At 35.5% G+C, this 19,702-nt stretch overlaps 1 protein-coding gene across 11 annotated transcripts in view; it reads right to left on the bottom strand.

Moving 5' to 3' along the window:
* Nucleotides 1-19,702, bottom strand: part of R3HDM1 (R3H domain containing 1) — a 181,945-nt gene that overhangs the window by 61,418 nt on the left and 100,825 nt on the right. For 6 of the 11 annotated variants that reach the window (XM_058548881.1, XM_058548872.1, XM_058548876.1 and 3 more), the window contains 8 exons: nucleotides 18,253-18,361; nucleotides 18,059-18,154; nucleotides 15,285-15,322; nucleotides 15,147-15,197; nucleotides 14,811-15,037; nucleotides 11,898-12,152; nucleotides 8,692-8,843; nucleotides 2,605-2,892 (listed from right to left, as the gene is read on the bottom strand). In XM_058548881.1, coding sequence (XP_058404864.1) covers nucleotides 2,605-2,892; nucleotides 8,692-8,843; nucleotides 11,898-12,152; nucleotides 14,811-15,037; nucleotides 15,147-15,197; nucleotides 15,285-15,322; nucleotides 18,059-18,154; nucleotides 18,253-18,361 — 1,216 coding nt within the window. Of the gene's footprint in view, nucleotides 1-2,604; nucleotides 2,893-5,175; nucleotides 5,278-8,691; nucleotides 8,844-11,897; nucleotides 12,153-14,810; nucleotides 15,038-15,146; nucleotides 15,198-15,284; nucleotides 15,323-18,058; nucleotides 18,155-18,252; nucleotides 18,362-19,702 lie in introns of all 11 variants that reach the window. The other 5 variants (XM_058548878.1, XM_058548879.1, XM_058548883.1 and 2 more) reach the window with 4 other exon arrangements.

The following is a 19,702-nucleotide window of genomic DNA, read 5'->3' as shown; positions in this document are numbered from 1 at the left end:
TTTTATGTTATGTAAACTATATCCCAATTTCGAGAAATGAAAAAACAAAAAGCCACAAAACACTAAAATGATAGAATACAAATTTTTTTCAAGTACACATGGATCATCCCCCAAGACACTACATGCTGGGACATAATCTAAGACTCAACAGATTACAAAACAGTGAAATCTTAGAGTAGGATCCCTGACGACACAGAATTAAAATAGAAATCAATGACAATAAGGTATCTAGAAAGCCCCTAGATATTTGGAAATTAAACAACACACTTCTAAATAAATCATGGGTCAAAAAAGTCACACACAAAAAAAGAGAGAAAATATTTTGAACTAAATGAGAACAAAACACAACATATCCAAATCTGTGGAACGGAGCTAAAATGGTGCTTATATTAGAAAAGATGAATAATCTAAAATCAATGATCTATGCTTCTACCTAAGAAGCTAGAAACAAGAAGCAAATTAAACCTAAAATAAGTAGAAGGAAGAAAATAATGATAAAAGCAGAAATAGTTGAAACAGAAAATGAATAATAAAATTAATGAAACCCTGAGTTGGTTTTTTTTAAGAACATCAAGAGAATTGATAAATCTCTAGTTAAACTAACAAAGGAAAAAGAAGAGAGAAGACTGAAATTACCAATATCAGGAATTACAGAAGTGATACCACTATAGATCCTAAAGATATTAAAAGTATAACAAGGGTATATTATGAGCAACTTTATGCCAATAAACTTGACAACATAAATGAAATTGAAACAAACTACCCAATCTGATCCAAAAAGAAAAAGGAAATTGGAATACCTCTATCCACTGAGAAATTGAATACGTAATTTTAAAATCTTCCCCACAAAAAAACTCCAGGTCCAGATGGATTCATTAGTGAATTCTAGCAAACATTTAAGAAGAAATAATATCAATCCTATACAAATTCTTTTAGAAAATAAAGGGGGGGGGCCGGCCCCGTGCAGCTATGACATACAACTATCTACTGGGGCTTTGGGGGAAAAAATAAATAAAATAAAATTAAAAAAAAAAAAAGAAAAAAAGGAGGGAACAATATCCAACTCATTTTGAGGCCAGTACTACTCTGATACTACAACCTGAAAAAGACATTACGAGCCAACTACAGACCAATATGCTTCATGAACATACATGCAAAAATCCTTAAGAAAATATTAACAAACTGTATCCAGCAATATGTAAAAAAGATATCATGAGCAAGTAGGGTATGTTCCAGAAAGAAAGGTTAGTTTAACATTCAAAATCAGTCAACATAATTCACTATATTAGTAGAGGAAAGGGGGGAAAAAAAATCACAACACCTCTATTTACCAATAGATGCAGAAAAACATTTCACAAGATTTAATACCCATTCATGGTAAAGACTCAGCAAACCAGAAATAGAAGAGAATTCCCTCAACCTGATAGAGGGCATGTACAAAAACCCACAGATAATATCACAGTTAACAATGAAAGACGGAATGCTTCCCCTAAGACTGGAAACAAGGGAAGAACACGTACTCTCAAAACTTTTTTTTTAAGTTAATACATGGATTCTAGGGATTTTACTTCTGCCTTTTGGGTTCTGAGTATATTCAACATTGGTGCTCCTAGCTAATAAAATAAGGCAAGAAAAAGAAATAAATGCATATAGATTGGAAAGGACAATGTATGTAGAAATGATCTATATAGAAAATCCTAAGCAGTCTACAAACAAGTACTAGAATAGTGAATTTAGAAACTCCACAGGATACAAGATTAATATACAAAAATCAACTTTATTTCTACATACTAGCACTTAGCAAATAGAAAGTGAAATTTAAAAATAATCTCCCTTAGAATATCATTTAAAAACATTAAATACTATATATTTAATAAAATATATGTAATACTTGTATAATGAAAACTACAAAATACTGTTAAGAAAAATTAAAGATCTAAGTAACTGAAGAGAGATAACATGTTTTTGCATTGGAAGATTCAATAGTGTTAAGATTTTTTTTTTTTTGTGAGGAAGATCAGCCCTGAACTCACATCCATGACAGTCCTCCTCTTTTTGTTGAGGAAGACTGGCCCTGGGCTAACATCCATGCCTATCTTCCTCCACTTTATGTGGGACGCCACCACAGCATGGCCTGACAAGCGGTGCGTCAGTGCACGCCTAGGATCCGAACCCAGGCCGCCAGCAGCAGAGCGTGTGCACTTAACCCCTACGCCATGGGGCCAGCCCCCTGTTAAGATGTTAATTCTTCCCAAACTGATCTATTTTTACTTGAAATGCATCATTTAATTTATAGTGCATTTACCTTATTGTGTTTCTCTTAAGGTAATTAAAACAAACAAACCTCTCAGAGTCAGAAGGAAAGTCAAAGGTCACATAGTTTAATCATCCAGTTGAAGTGTCTACCTTCATATGAAGTCAACCATGTGGTTGCCTAGCACGCACTAGAAAATTTCCAGAGAAGGGAAGATGACAACAAGCTTTGTTTACACATTCTTACAAACTCTCTCCATGGTGTGAAATTAAAAATAAACTCTCTACAGTTAAAAACTGATTTTAAATGAGAAGCTTCCATGGGATAGAAAAGATGAAAAATCAATGTACCTGTGGTGAGGGCTGTTGAATATATCCCTGCTGCTGGAGCACAGGCTGGCTGATAGGATGACCAGAGGCAGAATAGCCAGCAGTAGGGACTGGCTGCCCTGGAGGTAGGGGAGGAGGAGGCGGAGGTGGTGGTGGTGGTGGAGGGGCTGCTGTCACGATATAACCAGACTGCTGTGGGGACTGAAGAACAACAGTGGACTGGAACATGGTGGCATGAGGGTCAGAGCCATCCGCAGATGGCTGGCGGGCAAGACTCATGTGGCTAAACTGAGACCCAAGGTTGTCCTGCTAAAAAAGGGAAAAGTCAGAAATCAGCAAGCCTTCCATATGTAGACCAAACTTATCAAAGAAAAATATATGTATACAGAAATCATACATCTACAACAGACATGATTAATAATAAGAACAGCTTCAAGAAAATTAGAACTCGAAGGCACAAAGGTAGGCACATCACAATGTTCTCTATATAAACTACTTATAAAATATATCTAATGGAAATGTATAGCATGCAGAGAAGAGTTAACTGTAACAAAATTTCACAATAAAAAATGAAAAGACACATTTAAATGAAGATTAAAGGCACATTAGGATGTGGAAGTGAAACTGGACACTTTCATATTATACAATCAACATTTTCTGAAAGGACTTCAAAGACCAGGTAACTAGCAAGGCACAGTACTAATTACTCTTCACTTTAAATCAACGTCTCTCTTCCTAGAGGGCAAGATTCAGGTCCTATGCATCTCTGTAACTCCTATCATACCTACCAATCAAATATACTAGCAGAAATTAAATAACATACAAAAAATCCACCCACCCTGGTCTGCTCTCTAATGTCTCAAGAATAATTTGGCAATAAATTCTATTCTTCCCTAGTGTTTTCCAGTCTGTTCCTTAAGTCAGATGTTAGACAAATGTAATCCAAATGACAGTTTCCTACTGCTTTTGCTACTTGGTGAGCAGGCAATGGTGCCCAGCCAAAACAGGGTTATAATTTATATGCCATCCGACAAATTTTTCTCTGATTCAACAGCATAAGGGCCAGTTCTGACTAGCCTAGATAATATCAGTGAAATGACAATAATGGGGTTAAAATGGCATTCCTCTGCTCCCAAGGAGCCACAGATTGACAGCGATATATATACCACATTTTGTTAAAAGGAAAATTTTGAAAAAAGATTACTTAAAAAATTGTGGCAATTAAGTTGTCAGATCAGAGCTGAGATGCCTGCCATTTCTATAGTCTGCTGGTTTTTGCAAAGTAAATTAAGGCAATGGAGAAGATAAGGGATTGAAAAAGGAAAACCTGATTTAATGATTGAAAATATATGGTTTTACTTTTCCCAAATGGTTGCTCTGATACACTCCAGCACTATTCACTTAATTCAATGAATAGTTTCAAAAGGGAAAAATATACCTAAATATACCCACTATCTGTAATTACAAAGTAATATGACCAAATATTTTAAAAAGAGATACTGTAACTATCACCACCATCAGAGTCATCTCGGCAAAGAGTCATTTTCTTATTCCAATGATCCGCCATTTCTCTAATCATTTTTGAGGCTTTTATGCTATTCTTTTTAATGTTGTCAACCTTTTCAGTGTTGGCAAAATTTCATTTTTTCAGACAGGAAGTGATTTTTGAAAATCACTCAGAGCCAAGGCTGATAAATAAGATTACCCCCAGCTCAAACAAAAACAGCCCCAATAAAACAAAACGTTTCTAAAGTGTCAAGTGATTTTAAGATATAGCTTATAATTTAAGTTGAAAGCAATTTCAAAATGTGATAGCCATACAGTCTGAAAAATAACAGCATCATTGAAAAAAGTATATAGTCTCTTAGGGAGACTCATTTTAAGAGAAGGAAATAACATTTATTGAATACCTATTTCATGTTAGGCACTATGCAGGAGGTACTTGACACCGTTGTCTCATACGCTTAGTAGCTATAGAAGGTCACACAGAGAACACATGGCAGTGGAGCACCTGAGCTCTTATTGAGAGGTATAACTTGGGGCATCCTTTGGATTAAAGGCGGTATCATTACTCTATAGTCACAGATTAAATATCTAGAAATATTCTTCTTTGGAAATATACTTAGAAGGATGTCTTATGTAGTTGTAAGCTCCAATTCACCCTAATAACTGGTACTATGTCTATCAGACCTATGGCTCTGGGGAAAGAACAGAAAGCCTAAACCCAGATGACAGCTGCCACCCCAGGACTGCACAGACCTGCACTGACCTTAGTGAGAAAAGCAGCTAAAATATCTTAGGATTTGAATAGTCAACCTGAAAATTATTTCATTATAAAATATATTTCATTACAAAAATATAAATCTTCAGGAAAAAATTAGGGTTTATATAATCACTATAGTAAGACAATATAACAAATATTTTAAGGAAGAGAAATTAATTTATTTCTAATACAGGGTAGAAATATTTTTTCAGTATATATGCATCCCTGACTTTAAAAAATCACAAAAGATCAAATCACATAATCACATTCATGAGCATTCATCACACATCCACCCACAGAAACGCAGGAGGTGAAGAGAGATATAGTACCACGGAGTATTGCTGGGAGGGTGAGACTGGCAGGAGCGGGGATGGGTAAGGGGCTGTAGAGTACTGAACAGGCTGTGAAGAGGACTGCAGAGGACGAACAGGCTAAGAAATAACAGGTTGGCAAACAACGTTAATGTCAGAATCAAACGTTAGAAGAACTGCATAAAATGGAACACTGTTTTGGCAATAGTTTAAATACATTTATAAAGTCATTTTAAATAGAACAATATAGGAAATGACAAAAACATTGCTAGATGAAGAAATTCTACATGGTAAAATTCTTGAGAACATGTCTATACTTAAATACATAATTAGAAAGATAATTTTTTCATAAAAATATTTCTTTATTAGATCCACTGAAACAGGTAATTGAGACATTTCAAATCCTATTATCTAACCAAGACCCCTGGTTAAGTCAGTAAAAGCAAAACCATTTCTCCTTACTTCCTGGGTTTGATAAAGGGGCTGCTCTACTTAGCTATATAACAATAAATAATAAAAGAAAATCTTCACTCATTCTTATTATCAGACAGTAATAAATTAATGCCAATTACCCTCTCTATTTGATAAGGCATGATTAGATACTCTTTTGGAACCAAAGTGCCTAAATTTTAGCAAAGAAAAATGTACTGTGGGTACCATTAAGAATAACAGCCTGAAGAACAACGCACACATACATACAGGCACATGCACACACAGAAACGCATCTCTTTTATACAAGAAAGATTAACACACTTTTCTTATAACTAAAAATTTTTAACTAAAAATTTTTATTGAGAGAGCACATGTTAGGAGCTGAGAAACTAGTTACTTGAAATTTTTTCACTCATGAAATACTCCTGTATGTCAGGAAAAAAAAAAAAAAAACGTTTTATGTTTCCCAGGGGCATTCAAAAGAGAGGTGTTTTAAAAAATGAAAAATGTTGTAATCATTTCTAAATCTCAGGGAATACAGCTGGCCATCAAGAGGCTAACAATGGCATCTGATTTAGTCTCCCAATCTTATATTTATGTAGTTTATTACAAAGGGGTAATATACATATTGGCTTAAAGACTATCATAATCCACTTTATAGGTGGCAGTCAGGCTAAGGTAAGTTAAATGACCTGTAGACAGCCATGTAAGCACGCACTGGAGGAACCCAGGTAAGTTTTATCTAATGAAAACTCTTACTTTTGGTTAAAATGTATATATGCAAATCTCCCTCTGGACACTACTTCCAAAGAGAGTAATTTAACAACGCTAAATAAACTAAATGAATAAGATTGCCAAGGGAGTAATCTAAATAAGGAGAAATTCTTATGACAACTAAGATGTATAATGATGAGTTGCACTTTTACCACAAAATCAACACAACAGTTTCTAAAAAATAAAAGGCTTAGATTAGCATAGAATCCCCCAAAAAGCTAGAATTAAAGTACAAGTACTAAAAAAACAAAAGCTGAGAGATCTATAGAGCAGCCACTGGTTCCTCACTAACCTCTTGACTAGAAATTAGCAGGCTTCCTAATGGATGACAGCACATATCAAAGTAAATGAGGCGCAACAGCTTTAGAACTTCCAAGTACAGGCTATTCGATGTGTTATTAAGTCAGACAACCATTAAGACATAACTTTTTTCCAGACAACTTGACCTACTATGTAACTGTCAGATGAAACAAAAGCTTTAGTCTGCTGGGGAATAAAAGAAAGAAGAGTACTATGAGCACCAAGGGTATAAATGAATGTCTGCCAGAGTGTCAAGCGGGAATGAGAAAAATGTGGGCTAGAAGACTGGCTGATCAAAGTGAAATTCTGACACCACTTAGAAAAGAAAAAGCCTTAGCACTCCCTTTTCCTACTTATATTGCAACTGGCTGCAAAACAACATCCACTTAAAGTGACTGGTTTCAAGAAATGTAGCCCGTCTGAAGCCTTTGGAAACCATGGCATTATCTTATTTGGTTATTTGAAATTTCATGGGTGGATTATCTCAGTGTGCAAAAGATAGTTATTGTTCATCAATTTGTTTATCAATTCTTTATTTTTGTATCTGATGAATTATCAGAAACACTTGAAGCAATGCCAGGAAAATCAGCCATGGAGTTTGATGCATACCTCAAGATTTCAAATTATAGTCCATTACAGCAGCTATTTCTAAACTAAGCTGCCTACACCTTCACTTAGGATTGTCTTTTATAACTAAATCAAAGGTATTTCTAAGAGATAATAATCTGAAATACATAACCATGGATAAACCCTTAGAATTTCTTGAGGCTGCCAGACTAACATTATTTCCACTGAATGAAACGAAATGCAAATGAGTCTTTTAAAGTTCCTGGTGAAAAACACAGCAGTGCAAAATCAACCGCACGATAGCAAAATGAAAGGGAAGCTCTTCAAAATCAAGTTGAGTGAAGCCAAGGCAGAGAAGGCCAGGGAGGGTATTTTATGCAGTCTCAGATGTACCTGAATGTATGTAATCAAATGGGGTTGGGAAGTGGATATGGCAGTCTTTGGAAATAGTTTTGAGACAATTTCCTCTACATAAATGAATTCATTTGGATGGTCTTAGAAGCGCATCAAAAACCTAGAAGTCCTTCCACTTTAGATAAACTGCCTTGCCTAGTATTAGGAATCTTAATTGCCAGAGGAAGAATTATTTTCATGACTTTCAAAATATTTGATAACTTTATCAAACTGCTCATACTTTCTTCACCCCTGCAATACAAATGATATAACTTAGCAAAACTAATGAAATTTCTCCAATTCAAGTTTATCACCACACTTCTTTCACAAGAAATTACTCTGCATGTCCTTATTTGGAAAATATAACGTATTTATATTTCCTCACAGTGGAATATTTAGATAGTCTTATAGGGAAAAAGAGGTGTAACTAACTGTACAAACTGTCTTTAATATGTTACACAATTTTTAAGAGACAGAATCAAAGTAAAAGAGTTTACACTAGTATAAATCAAATTCTACAAGGATAACAACACAACTTTAGGAGAAAAGCCTGAATGTGAAAATGTATGTGTAAACTCTAAACGTTTATATACAAATTCAAAATATTAAGAGTGCTTTTGAGAATTCTAACTCTATCATTCATAGGGTTGGTGGGATGGGGAGTACCTTGCAGAACTTGAGCAACTCCACTCAGTTTCTTCTGACTGCCTGATCTGTGGAATCTTAAAACAACCCACTTGGCTCATTGGAATAATGAACAACCTTAGTTTTTTATTTTTTATTCCTATTGTCCATTTCTTGCTATCGTGAAATAGGGATAAAATACTCACCACACAAGCCCATGAGACACAAAATTCCCTTCCTTCCAATATATGTTCTGTATTTATTGGCTGAAAAGCCCTTGAAGTTAACCTCTCTTCCTATGAGTAGTGAGTGGGACATCACTGGTGGAGAATACAAAGTTCTAAGAGATACTTACTTGGGCTATCTCAATTATAATTAGTGAATTTAGTCCCAAATACGCAAAGGCAGGTGAACTTAGCATTACGTAATCGTGGATATGTGCACCTGTGAGAAAATGTGATTAGCTGCTTGTTGTTGAGGTGGTGGGGGTGGCAGAGGTGGCTGTGGAGGTCCAGGCACTTGGGTTCTAACTGGTTGTTGAGTCATAGGAGGATTATACACAACTGGACTCCCATCTGGGTTTATGAAGGGCTGACCTGAAAAATTAAAAAGGGAAGAAAAAAATAATTTACAATAGAGACTGAAAATAGGTCATTCCACTAACAATCTACAACTCATATCTACAATCCTTATTCACAATTCCAAAAGCCTCAGGTTTTTGAAAACCAAAAGATTTTCTTAACTTGGAAAGCAAAGTCTGACCTTACGTGAGGCTATTAAGTCTTTATTTTTCCCACTTACAGTAAACATTCAAAAATTTTGCTGCAGTGTTTTACTATGGAGGTGCTACTCCAGAACCTACTGAAGTTGTTTTATAATACGTTATATTTTCCAAAAAACTCTTCCAAAACACATCTTGCTCAAGGGATTCAATTACAGGATCGTGGTCCTGTAGTAACATAATACATTTCAGTTTCAGGAAAAAAATGCTTGACTTCGGGATACCCCAAAATCATTAAGTAGCCTCCGTTAGGTGGTGAGAAATATTTAATTTATAGACCACATTGCATATATTTAACTAAATTAAAACTAGATGAAAATTAAAATGGTTGACAGCTTCAAATTTCAAATTGTGGAGTTGACAGCAATGTCCTTATTTTATAACTTCCAACTTGCTAAAATTTATATTTATATATTTTATAAAATTTATAATTTTTAAATTCTAAATAATTTTCTAAAATAATTTTTAATTCCAGTGAGCTTTATTCATAGATGAGAGATAAAATTAGACAGAACTTTAGTACTGATTTTGAGGCTTGTTCTTATTGCTTACTAATTATTGGGAGGATATTTTAAGTAACTAAGCAAAATAAATTTTACTCTCTATACACATATATTCTAAAAAACTTTTCCTTATTATAACAAGTAATATTTCTATCATGGGAAAATAACCAACAAATAGAGATCAAAAAGAAAATAAGCCCCCCATAATCTCACAGTTAACAATCTGAATACCTCTTCCAGACTTTTTTTCACTGTATATATAAATAGATTCAAAGATTAGTATTTTTCCTTACTGTACACTAGATTATGCTTAAGAAAAGAAAAAAGAAAGGACTATGTAAAATAAACTGACCATTGACTATGATACTCATTTGGAATGGGAAGAATATAGAAGAAAATAAGAGAAATTTGACTGAATAATAGTTTCTTAAATTGCCTTCAACACATCCTTTCTTCTATGGTAAACCTCTAATTTCTTTCTTAAACTTATGACATATAATAAAATAACATTCGGGAGAGAAGAATACACTGTTCCATTGCTATCAAGTGGGAAAAGTCCTCCAAAGTCAAATTATTTTCATCAGTTTCCTCATAAATTATGCGATAGTTATAGATAACTAAAAACAAGTCATGCTGCATATTTATTGATTATTAAATAATTTTGAAAAAAAATGGTAGAGAAGATTTGGGTGAAAGCACATTTAAAAGTAACTTAAAGGCTGTGTGAAAAAAGCTCAACGTGTTGTAATGCTGCTCTCAAAAAAGCAAAGAGATCACTTTTGGACTCAAGAAGGCAATTCTTTTTCAAGTTGATCAGTTTCTCACTACTATTTGCTATTCAACTGAATCTTGCATGTCACCAAAAACATATTAACTAACCTGTTTTGAATAAAAAGTAACAGAATAATAGAAAGTAAAATATTAAATTATCTTATATCCTGCTCCAGGAAGTTCAGTAGTATAATAGAACTGAAGGATAAGAAAATAACTGTTACTAAGTAAAAACTGAATTTCTGAAGTCAGTTATTTATGCTAATTCAATTCTTATAATAGAAACAAATGTTCAAATATTTTATCTTAAAAAATGATGCAAATGAAATCTGAAGGTATTGAGTTCCACACCATGGTTTTCTCTACAATAAACAAAAGGAAAGGTTCAGGAACACAAAGAGACCCTGACACTCTCACCTACATCTACCTTGCCCAACTACTACCATGCTGATGTGACCACATCAACTAAGTCTGTGAATTTTTTTTTTTTTTTTTATGAGGAGATCAGCCCTGTGCTAACATCCGCCAATCCTCCTCTTTTTTTGCTGAGGAAGACGGCCCTGGGCTAACATCTGTGCCCATCTTCCTCCACTTTATATGGGACGCCGCCACAGCATGGCTTGCCAAGCAGTGCGTCGGTGCGCGCCCGGGATCCGAACCAGCGAACCCCGGGCCGCCGCAGCGGAGCGCGCGCACTTAACCGCTTGCGCCACCGGGCCGGCCCCAGTCTGTGAATTTTTAAGGAAGGTTATCAAATGATTTAAGATTGTTTTGATTATCTTATCAAACGATTGAGTTATGTTATTTTGAATAGAGACCAAGACTTCTTGCGATCTTTTAAAAAAATCCAAATTTTCTATATAGGTCATTTTTGCCAATATACATAATGAAATGTATTATAACTACAGCTTCTTAATTTCTCTGAGGTTCAGTTTCTGTATCTGTAAATGCAGATTCACCTACCTAACAGGGTTTTTATAAAGATTATAAATAACGTATTTAAAGTACCTAACAGCACATGACACAAAGTAAATGCTCAATAAATGCAAATTATTATCTAATTGCAAAGAATATGTGTTGTCAATATTAATTCATAATGACTACCTATTTTCTTTTACTAACAAGATGCCTTTAGCATTTGCTCAGTAGAAAACAATTACCATATTCAGAAGGACAATTACGTACAGGTTCTTTTCATTTCATTATATAATGAATAAGAGGCTTTAACTTTCTCCTTCTTCAAGAAATGGATACTATTTTCCCCAAGATAAAAATTGTTTTATCAAACAAAACTCTTTCAGAGGTGGTTGTCTCATTTCTAGGAAATGAATTGTTTTTTTAAGTATAGTTAGGCCATTTTTTATCCTAAAAGATGATGTCATGGATGTCATAAGGAAAAAATACTTTGATATAAATGTCTTTTTAACATTTTCTAGCATAAAAGTTTTATTAAAGTTTAGGGAAAATGCTAATTACTCATGAAAAATAAAAAGGTGACAACACATATACAGAAAATACATTTAATGTGTATTCTTCAATTTTCAGATAATCCCTGATATCTCAACTGAAATAAACACCTTTTTCTGGATACCAACCTGTTTGTGGGTTGATCAGAATACTGCCAGGTGGTATGCCTGCCGCTTCCAAGGGAAGCAAAAAGAAGCTAGTGCTAGGAGACGCGACTTGCCCATTTAGGCCACCATCAAAGGAAAGAGAACTATGAGTGCTGACAGTTGGATAGACGACAGGTGCGCCATGAGAAGACTGGCTGAGAGCTGTACCTGGAAGAGGCTGCTGGATGTGAGAAAGAGAGCCCGTAGATGACCCTACACTACCAGAAGACTCAGAACCTAGGGGAGGAGTAATGAAAAATATGGATTTTTTAAACCTCATATAAAAATGCAGGTTTCAAATATGTAACAATAAAATTCACATTGTATAACATGCAGTTACGACATAAAAGCATTGGCTATTTTTGATTTACTGTACAATTTTGCTTCCCCTTCCCACCATGAACAAGTTTAATACAGCAAACTGATCATGTAAGTTGTCAGAAAAGTCACAGCCAAAGCATGCAACTTAAGCAAGTTTATAATAACACCAGCCACAGACAGCCACAAAAAGCACATTACCCACATTCCCAAAAGGACAAAGTTATGTACATTTTACCTTTGAGATTAATACCTAGGAATATACAGATTATAATTTTCCCCCAGGAAAAAGAACTTTTAGCACAGCCAAATGCCCCAAAACTCTTATATCAGAAACCCCTTATCTAAAAGAACACAGAAAGATTAAGAGTAGTGTAGGAAATAACAAAAATGATAAATTCTCTATGAAGAGAAACAAATGTCCAGATTCATTGTAGAATTTCATTTTCAGTTCATAATCATAGCATCTTCCTACAATGTAAAGTCAACTTTCAATTTTTTATCTATCAAGTGACAAAGATAGATCGAAAAATATTCCAAGTACTTATATTAGCATCAGCTTAAAATCTATTTCCCACTGTATTCAGTAAACTAATTTGATAATTTATTTTTAACTGCTTTCATGCCTGCCATCTATTTCACTTTCTATTACATAGACACTGAAAATGTCACTGACTTTCAGTATAATGGCTAAAGGTGGATAATGAGACAATGAAAGAAAGGAAAAGATTTTGAAAATGTATATACTTAATTAGGTTTTTTGTTTTTTTTTTTTGAGGAAGATCAGCCCTAAGCTAACATCCATGCTAATCCTCCTCTTTTTTTTTGTGAGGGAGATCAGCCCTGAGCTAACATCCATGCTAATCCTCCTCTTTTTGCTGAGGAAGACCGGCTCTGAGCTAACATCTATTGCCAATCCTCCTCCTTTTTTTTCTTCCCCAAAGCCCCAGTAGATAGTTGTATGTCGTAGTTGCACATCTTTCTAGTTGCTGTATGTGGGACGCGGCCTCAGCATGGCCAGAGAAGCGGTGCGTGGGTGCGCGCCCGGGATCCGAACCCGGGCTGCCAGTAGTGGAGCACGCGCACTTAACCGCTAAGCCACAGGACTGGCCCCATAATCCTCCTCTTTTTGCTGAGGAAGGCCGGCTCTGAGCTAACATCTATTGCCGATTCTCCTCCATTTTTTTCCCCAAAGCCCTAGTAGATAGTGTATGTCATAGTTGCACATCCTTCTAGTTGCTATACTTAATTAGGTTTTGAATAAAAATGTTAGCTCTGGGATGGAGAATTAATCTTCAATGAATGAAATAAACAAATATGATACACTATACAGATTGTCTGTATACATATTGTATACAGAAGGATAACTTCTATTTTAAGTTGTGCCAAAATAACTAATGACAAAAACTGCATAAAAAAATCTTTTTTTCCTATTAAAAGAGTTAAAAAATATTTCTTTTCATCTCTGAAGATAATACAGATTATAAACAGTACATGTTCTTAAAATGCTTTAATTTGGCAGTATGTCCAAATGATTTTCTCATGATTCATGAGTAATTTTTTTCTGTTATGATGACTAAGTGGCCATTTTTCTAATAAATGCATATTTGGTACATATGCATATTTCTTATATTCATAAAATTTACCTATCTTTAGCAATATTCTATCATATACACTATGACATTTTTAATATCCACATTGTAGGTTAAAAAGGCGACAAGTGCCAATTCACAAGCCTTAACAACCTAAAGCACTGCCTATAGTCAGGGATAAAAAATACTCTGTCACCTTCTCATACACATCTCTCCCTTCAATTGTTATCTGTACAACACCATATGTCTAGGCTAACCCAAACAGGCTAAAGAGAGAGAGCCATTTCTGTTGACTTTCATGCTCATTTGGGGATAAAAATAAAGATCTAAAAAGATCCTAAAAGAGACATGAGCTTCTTTAGTATTGAAGCCAGTTAGTGAAAGTGAAAAGAGAAAATGTTATGAGCCTAAATCTAATGTACTCTAAAAGCAAAGAAGCTAGGAGAATGAGGATGTTATTGAAATTTCCACTCATTCATAATAACCACATCATATTATTTTTCTTCAGTTTTTAAATTCCTCAAAAACTTCTCAGCAATTTTATTCACTTTTTGAATGGCAAATGAAGAACTTGATCATAAAAAATGCAATCAATAATTAATAGTATTAGCTGAAAATGCAATCAACGTTAAGGATCCCAGGTGAGAAACCATGCCTTTTAATTATAAATAAGCAACGAAGAATTTCCAACCACCTCTGGGCACTCAAACAAGAGATGACACTTCATTAAACCAACCTGATTAAGTTTATGACACAATAGAGAATTCTTATTTTAATTGATGTTTGTAATCTCTCTCTCCTACAGAGAATGAATCCCAATATCAATAAACACATTACATCTCTTAAATATGTTGCGGGTACTCAATGCACTGGTAGGAATTTTGTATTTTAGGATAATTACAGAAGCCATATGATAAACAAAGAGCTAAGATAATATTAGGGAAAGGAATGTTTTGACTGCACAGTGCTAGACAGATATTTATACCTGTTTTTGAAAGCCTGCCTATGCTTTTGCTGCTTCCAGAACTATCACCTCTTGTCAAGACCGAAATTCCACTGAAGCTGCTGGCTTTGGTTACAGCAGGCTTGACGTTTCGGAGAGAGCTATCTGAATCTGTGCTGCTCCAGGGTCGTGGTTCAGAGTACTTCAGCTCATTCTCAGTGCTGCTTTGATGGCTATTTGCTGATCTCCCAGAAGTATCTTTATTAACTCTGTAATTTAGAAAGAAAACTTTGAAAAGTTAATCGAGACAAAAAGGGAGAGAATAGAGGAAAAAATGCTCAAATTTTTCAAGAGTGCATGAAAACACGCTCCTGTTACCTAAATATCTGGCGCCTCTGCTGGGTACTACTAGCATCCTCGTCTTGGAGTCTGTTGGCATTTTAATAAGACATTTTAACTTTTATTAGCATCAGATAGTCAGATAGTTACCAAAACAAATGTTAAAAATTCCCTCACCTTTTGTCAATAACATAATTCTCTTGGGAACACAGGGACTAGAAAGAAAGGATAAAAAAAGTTGAGCTTTTGTCAAATAGATAATGCCATCTATAAACCAATGATGACAGCAAAAATCATGTGTAGTAATATTCAAAAAGTAATATTCAAAAACCCTCCTCTCCCCCAAAATCCAACATGGTGATAAGGGTACACAAAAAAATAATAATGGAATTTTATTTGGCTTGGAGACACTGCTTACTTTTAACAGATACACATCTTGAAGTCATTCATTTTTGTGGTACAAATAAATCTGAAATTCAAATATTCTCTTCCAAACAAGTGAACCCGTTTTCATTATTATATATTCAAGGAACACATCAGTCTGAGATTTCCCTTTACTTACTCAAGAAATATTTTGATCACCTCTGCTTTGCCTGTGGCTGTAGCAGTAAACAAGCAGGTGTACCTCAATGCAACTTACAGCCAGACTCCTCTGGATGCTATTAACCTAGCTCGGGCAACCATCATGTTTGCTTGTATTCATTTTTTTTTTTTTTAAAGATTTTATTTATTTATTTTTCCCCCCAAAGCCCCAGTAGATAGTTGTATGTCATAGCTGCACATCCTTCTAGTTGCTCTATGTGGGACGCGGCCTCAGCATGGCCAGAGAAGCGGTGCGTCGGTGAGCGCCCGGGATCCGAACCCGGGCCGCCTGCATTGGAGCGCGCGCACCCAACCGCTAAGCCACAGGGCCGGCCCGCTTGTATTCTTACAATCGTCTTCTAACTAGTTTTCCAGCCATGAGTTTTTGCCCCTTTCATCAAATTTAAACAACAGAAGCCATAGCAATCTCTGTAAAATGTCTTTCTGATCTGATGAGAATCTGATCACGCCTCTTTCCTCCTTAATAGCTCCCTGATGTTCTAGCACAGGGGTCAGCAAACTATGGCCAGACACTGTTTTTACAAATAGAGTTTTACTGAAACACAGGCATGCCAATTCATTTATGTATTATCTACAGCTGCTCTCACATTAAAAAGGCAGATTTGAGTTGTTGCAATAAAGACTGTATGAAAAAGCCAAAAATACTTATTATCTGGTCCTTTACAGGAAAAGTTTGCTGACCCCTGCTCTAGCTAAAAGCCCAACCACCTTAACTAGCTTTCAAGGTCAAGTCATCTGCTTCCTGCTTATTTCTCCAATGTAAACTTTCCTCACCTCCTGTGTCACATAGGCTATAATAACCCAACTACTCTAAATCTTTCAATTCCTCATGTGTCAAGTTCTCCTTTATCTCTGGGCCTCTGTACATTCTGACCTTCTACTTGGAACACTTCACTCCTTTGGGAGTGAAGCTAACTCTTGGACGCTAACTCTCACTCTCACTCCTCAATTTGCGGTGCTTCTCTGCTGTGTTCCCTATTTTACCTTTATGACTCTACAAAGATTATCATATTGCCAATATCTGGCTACTCATCAAGGGTAGAGACTTCATTTGTCTTATAAACTAGAGAGAGAAATACATCTAGTTTAGGCTCTGAGTCCAGAAGACTGCGGTAAAATCACAACTCTCATTTTCTAGCTGTATGATCCTTGGCTAGTTTACTTAGCCTCCTGGAGCCTCAGTTTCTTTATCTGTAAAATAAAAACAATAATAATATCTACCATATATAGGATTGTTTGGGGGATAAATTATTTGTTAACTGTCCATGAATATGTTCTCCAGTGCCCAGCATAGCATCTACTATAGCTGTTCAATAAGATTTGGTGAATGAATATTATAAACTCTCAATTGATAGTCCAGATTTTCATGTTATTTACTCTGTTTTATTTTAATATAGAGGAAATTTCTATATCTGGCAGTATTAACACAAATTACATACATTCATATGTCCTTGAATAGTACCTAGTACTGCACAGCACAGGTGCCTAACAGATACTGGTAAAACCAAACTGATTCTCTTCTCAAACTTATGCATAAAATAATTAGCCACTTCACAGATCTCTTTCATATAATCACTTATAAAATGGAAAATAAATATTAATCTAAAAAATCAATTAGCTTTATTTTAAAAGAAGAAACAAGTTATTTATCAAGAAAAGTCCACTAACAAGTAGGATTTAGATTACATGATTTTGTAGACAGTGATCAATGTTCTGAAAATCTCAGGTCTGTGAGAAGTCTTGAAGAAAAAATATCACACGAACTATATACTCAGTCCAATATACTACTCCTGTAGTCTATATGCTTCCAACTTCTGAAAAATTTATATAACTGCTGCAATGTAGTATTTTATAAAAAGCTATTAAATTATTATTATCATTTTTTTTTGTGAGTAAGATCAGCCCTAAGCTAACATTCGTGCTAATCCTCCTCCTCTTGCTGAGGAAGACCGGCTTTGAGCTAACATCTATTGCCAATGCTCCTCCTTTTTTTTTTTCCCCCCCCAAAGCCCCAGTAGATAGTTGTATGTCACAGCTGCACATCATTCTAGTTGCTGTATGTGGGACGCGGCCTCAGCATGGCCGGAGAAGTGGTGTGTCGGTGTGAACCCGGGATCCGAACCCAGGCCGCCAGTAGCAGAAGGCGCGCACTTAACTGCTAAGCCACGGGGCCGGCCCGAAAAGCTATTAAATTAACATGAACAAGACAGATCTCAATATTTCTAAAAGGTGACTTTATAAATAACAAACGTGGTTAAAAATGTGATCAACAGATTAAAGGAGTGAGCCTCTACAACGCAATTAGCATATATGCTAACATGAAGACCTAAGTATGAGTTAGTACATACATCTTGGGAAAATATTCGGTCTCTAGCTTTCTGGTACTCTTCTTCTCTTTCTTCTATGGATTTGCTTCTTCTGTCATCTTTCAAACGTATTCTCATCTAAAGAAAAGAGAAGAATTAACTCTTGGGAAAATGATTTGCTGGTTTAAGTCCTGCACCTATAAAAATGCTCTAATTGTGCGGGTTATATAGATTACCTGGTTATCATCTTTGTCAAAGCTAGAGTTATCCCTCTTGAGGATATATCGTTTCTGAAAGTCTTCACCTTTATCATCCTTAATATGTTCATTAAATTTCTGATCAGGTCTAAAAAAAACCCAAGGGGACAAAAAAGATAATATATAATATTTAGAGAAAAGTTAAATATAACATTTTATACTTTATATCACTCACTAGTGCCATTAATAGGTACGTATGTTATCTCATTTACTCCTCACAATCATCTTATGAGAAAATACGAACTACCCCAAGTTATGACTGAAAGGCCGTATGAAATACAGTGTGGGCTCTGGAACTGGACTGCCCAGGTTCAAATGTTCAGCTTTACCTCTTTAGTTGCTTTAGGACTTGCACAAGTTACTTAACCTTTCTATTCCCTAGTTTCCTCATTTGTAAATAGCAATTATAGTGTACCTGCTTCACGGGGTTGTTCTGAAGATGAAATGAATGAATAGCTGAACAAAACTTAAAAGAGTAAATGCTCAGTACAAGTTTGTTATTATTATAAATATTACTAAGAAAACTGAGGTTCAACTGGCTTAAGCAACTATCCAAGGTCAAAGGGCTAGAACATGACTGAGCCATAGTTGGAGCTCTGGTATGTAAGACTCAAAGCCTGTATATCCTCTTTGCATTGCCTTCTCTAAATTTAAGAAAAAATCCGGGACAAAGACAGAAGTATAGCACTGTATCTTATGTTACACTCCTATAGTACCTGGTTTGATGTTACATAATTGAAAATAATCAAACACTTTGTGGTTGAATTAACTAAAACTTCAGACAGTACTTCAAAATGCAACCAAGTTACCAAGAATTCTTTTTTTCTTTCTTTCTTTTTTTTTTTTGGCTGAGGAAGATTCGGCCTAAGGTGACATCCGTTGCCAATCTTTTTCTTTTCTGCTTGAGGAAGATTAGCCCTGAGCTAACATATGTGCCAATCTTCCTCCATTTTGTATGTGGGACATTGCCATAGCATGGCTGGTGAGTGGAGCAGGTCCATGCCCAGGATATGAACCCGTGAACCTGGGCCACCAAAGCAGAGCGCACGGAACTTGAACCACTCGGCCACAGGGCCAGGCCCTACCAAGAATTCTTAATTACAGCAGGGTATACCTTTGTTTTATATTAATTGAAACAGGTTAAAAAAGGGAAGTTCTGGGGCTGAACCAGTGGTGTAGGGGTTAAGTTCACACGCTCCACTTCAGTGGCCTGGGGTTCACAGGTTCGGAACCCCAGGTGTGGACCTACATACCACTCATCAAGCGATGCTGTGGCAGAGTCCCACATACAAAATAGAGGAAGATGGGAACAGATGTTAGCTCAGGGCCAATCTTCCTCACCAAAAAAAAAAAAAAAAAAGAGAGAGAGAGAGAGAGAAGTTCTTTTTTGAGGGTTAATTTTGTAACCTAAAGTAATGATTATGAAATC

This window comes from Diceros bicornis, chromosome 10, assembly GCF_020826845.1.
Source record: "Diceros bicornis minor isolate mBicDic1 chromosome 10, mDicBic1.mat.cur, whole genome shotgun sequence".
In the NCBI taxonomy this organism is placed as follows: Eukaryota; Metazoa; Chordata; class Mammalia; order Perissodactyla; family Rhinocerotidae; genus Diceros; species Diceros bicornis.
This window is presented reverse-complemented; position numbering and strand designations above follow the sequence as displayed.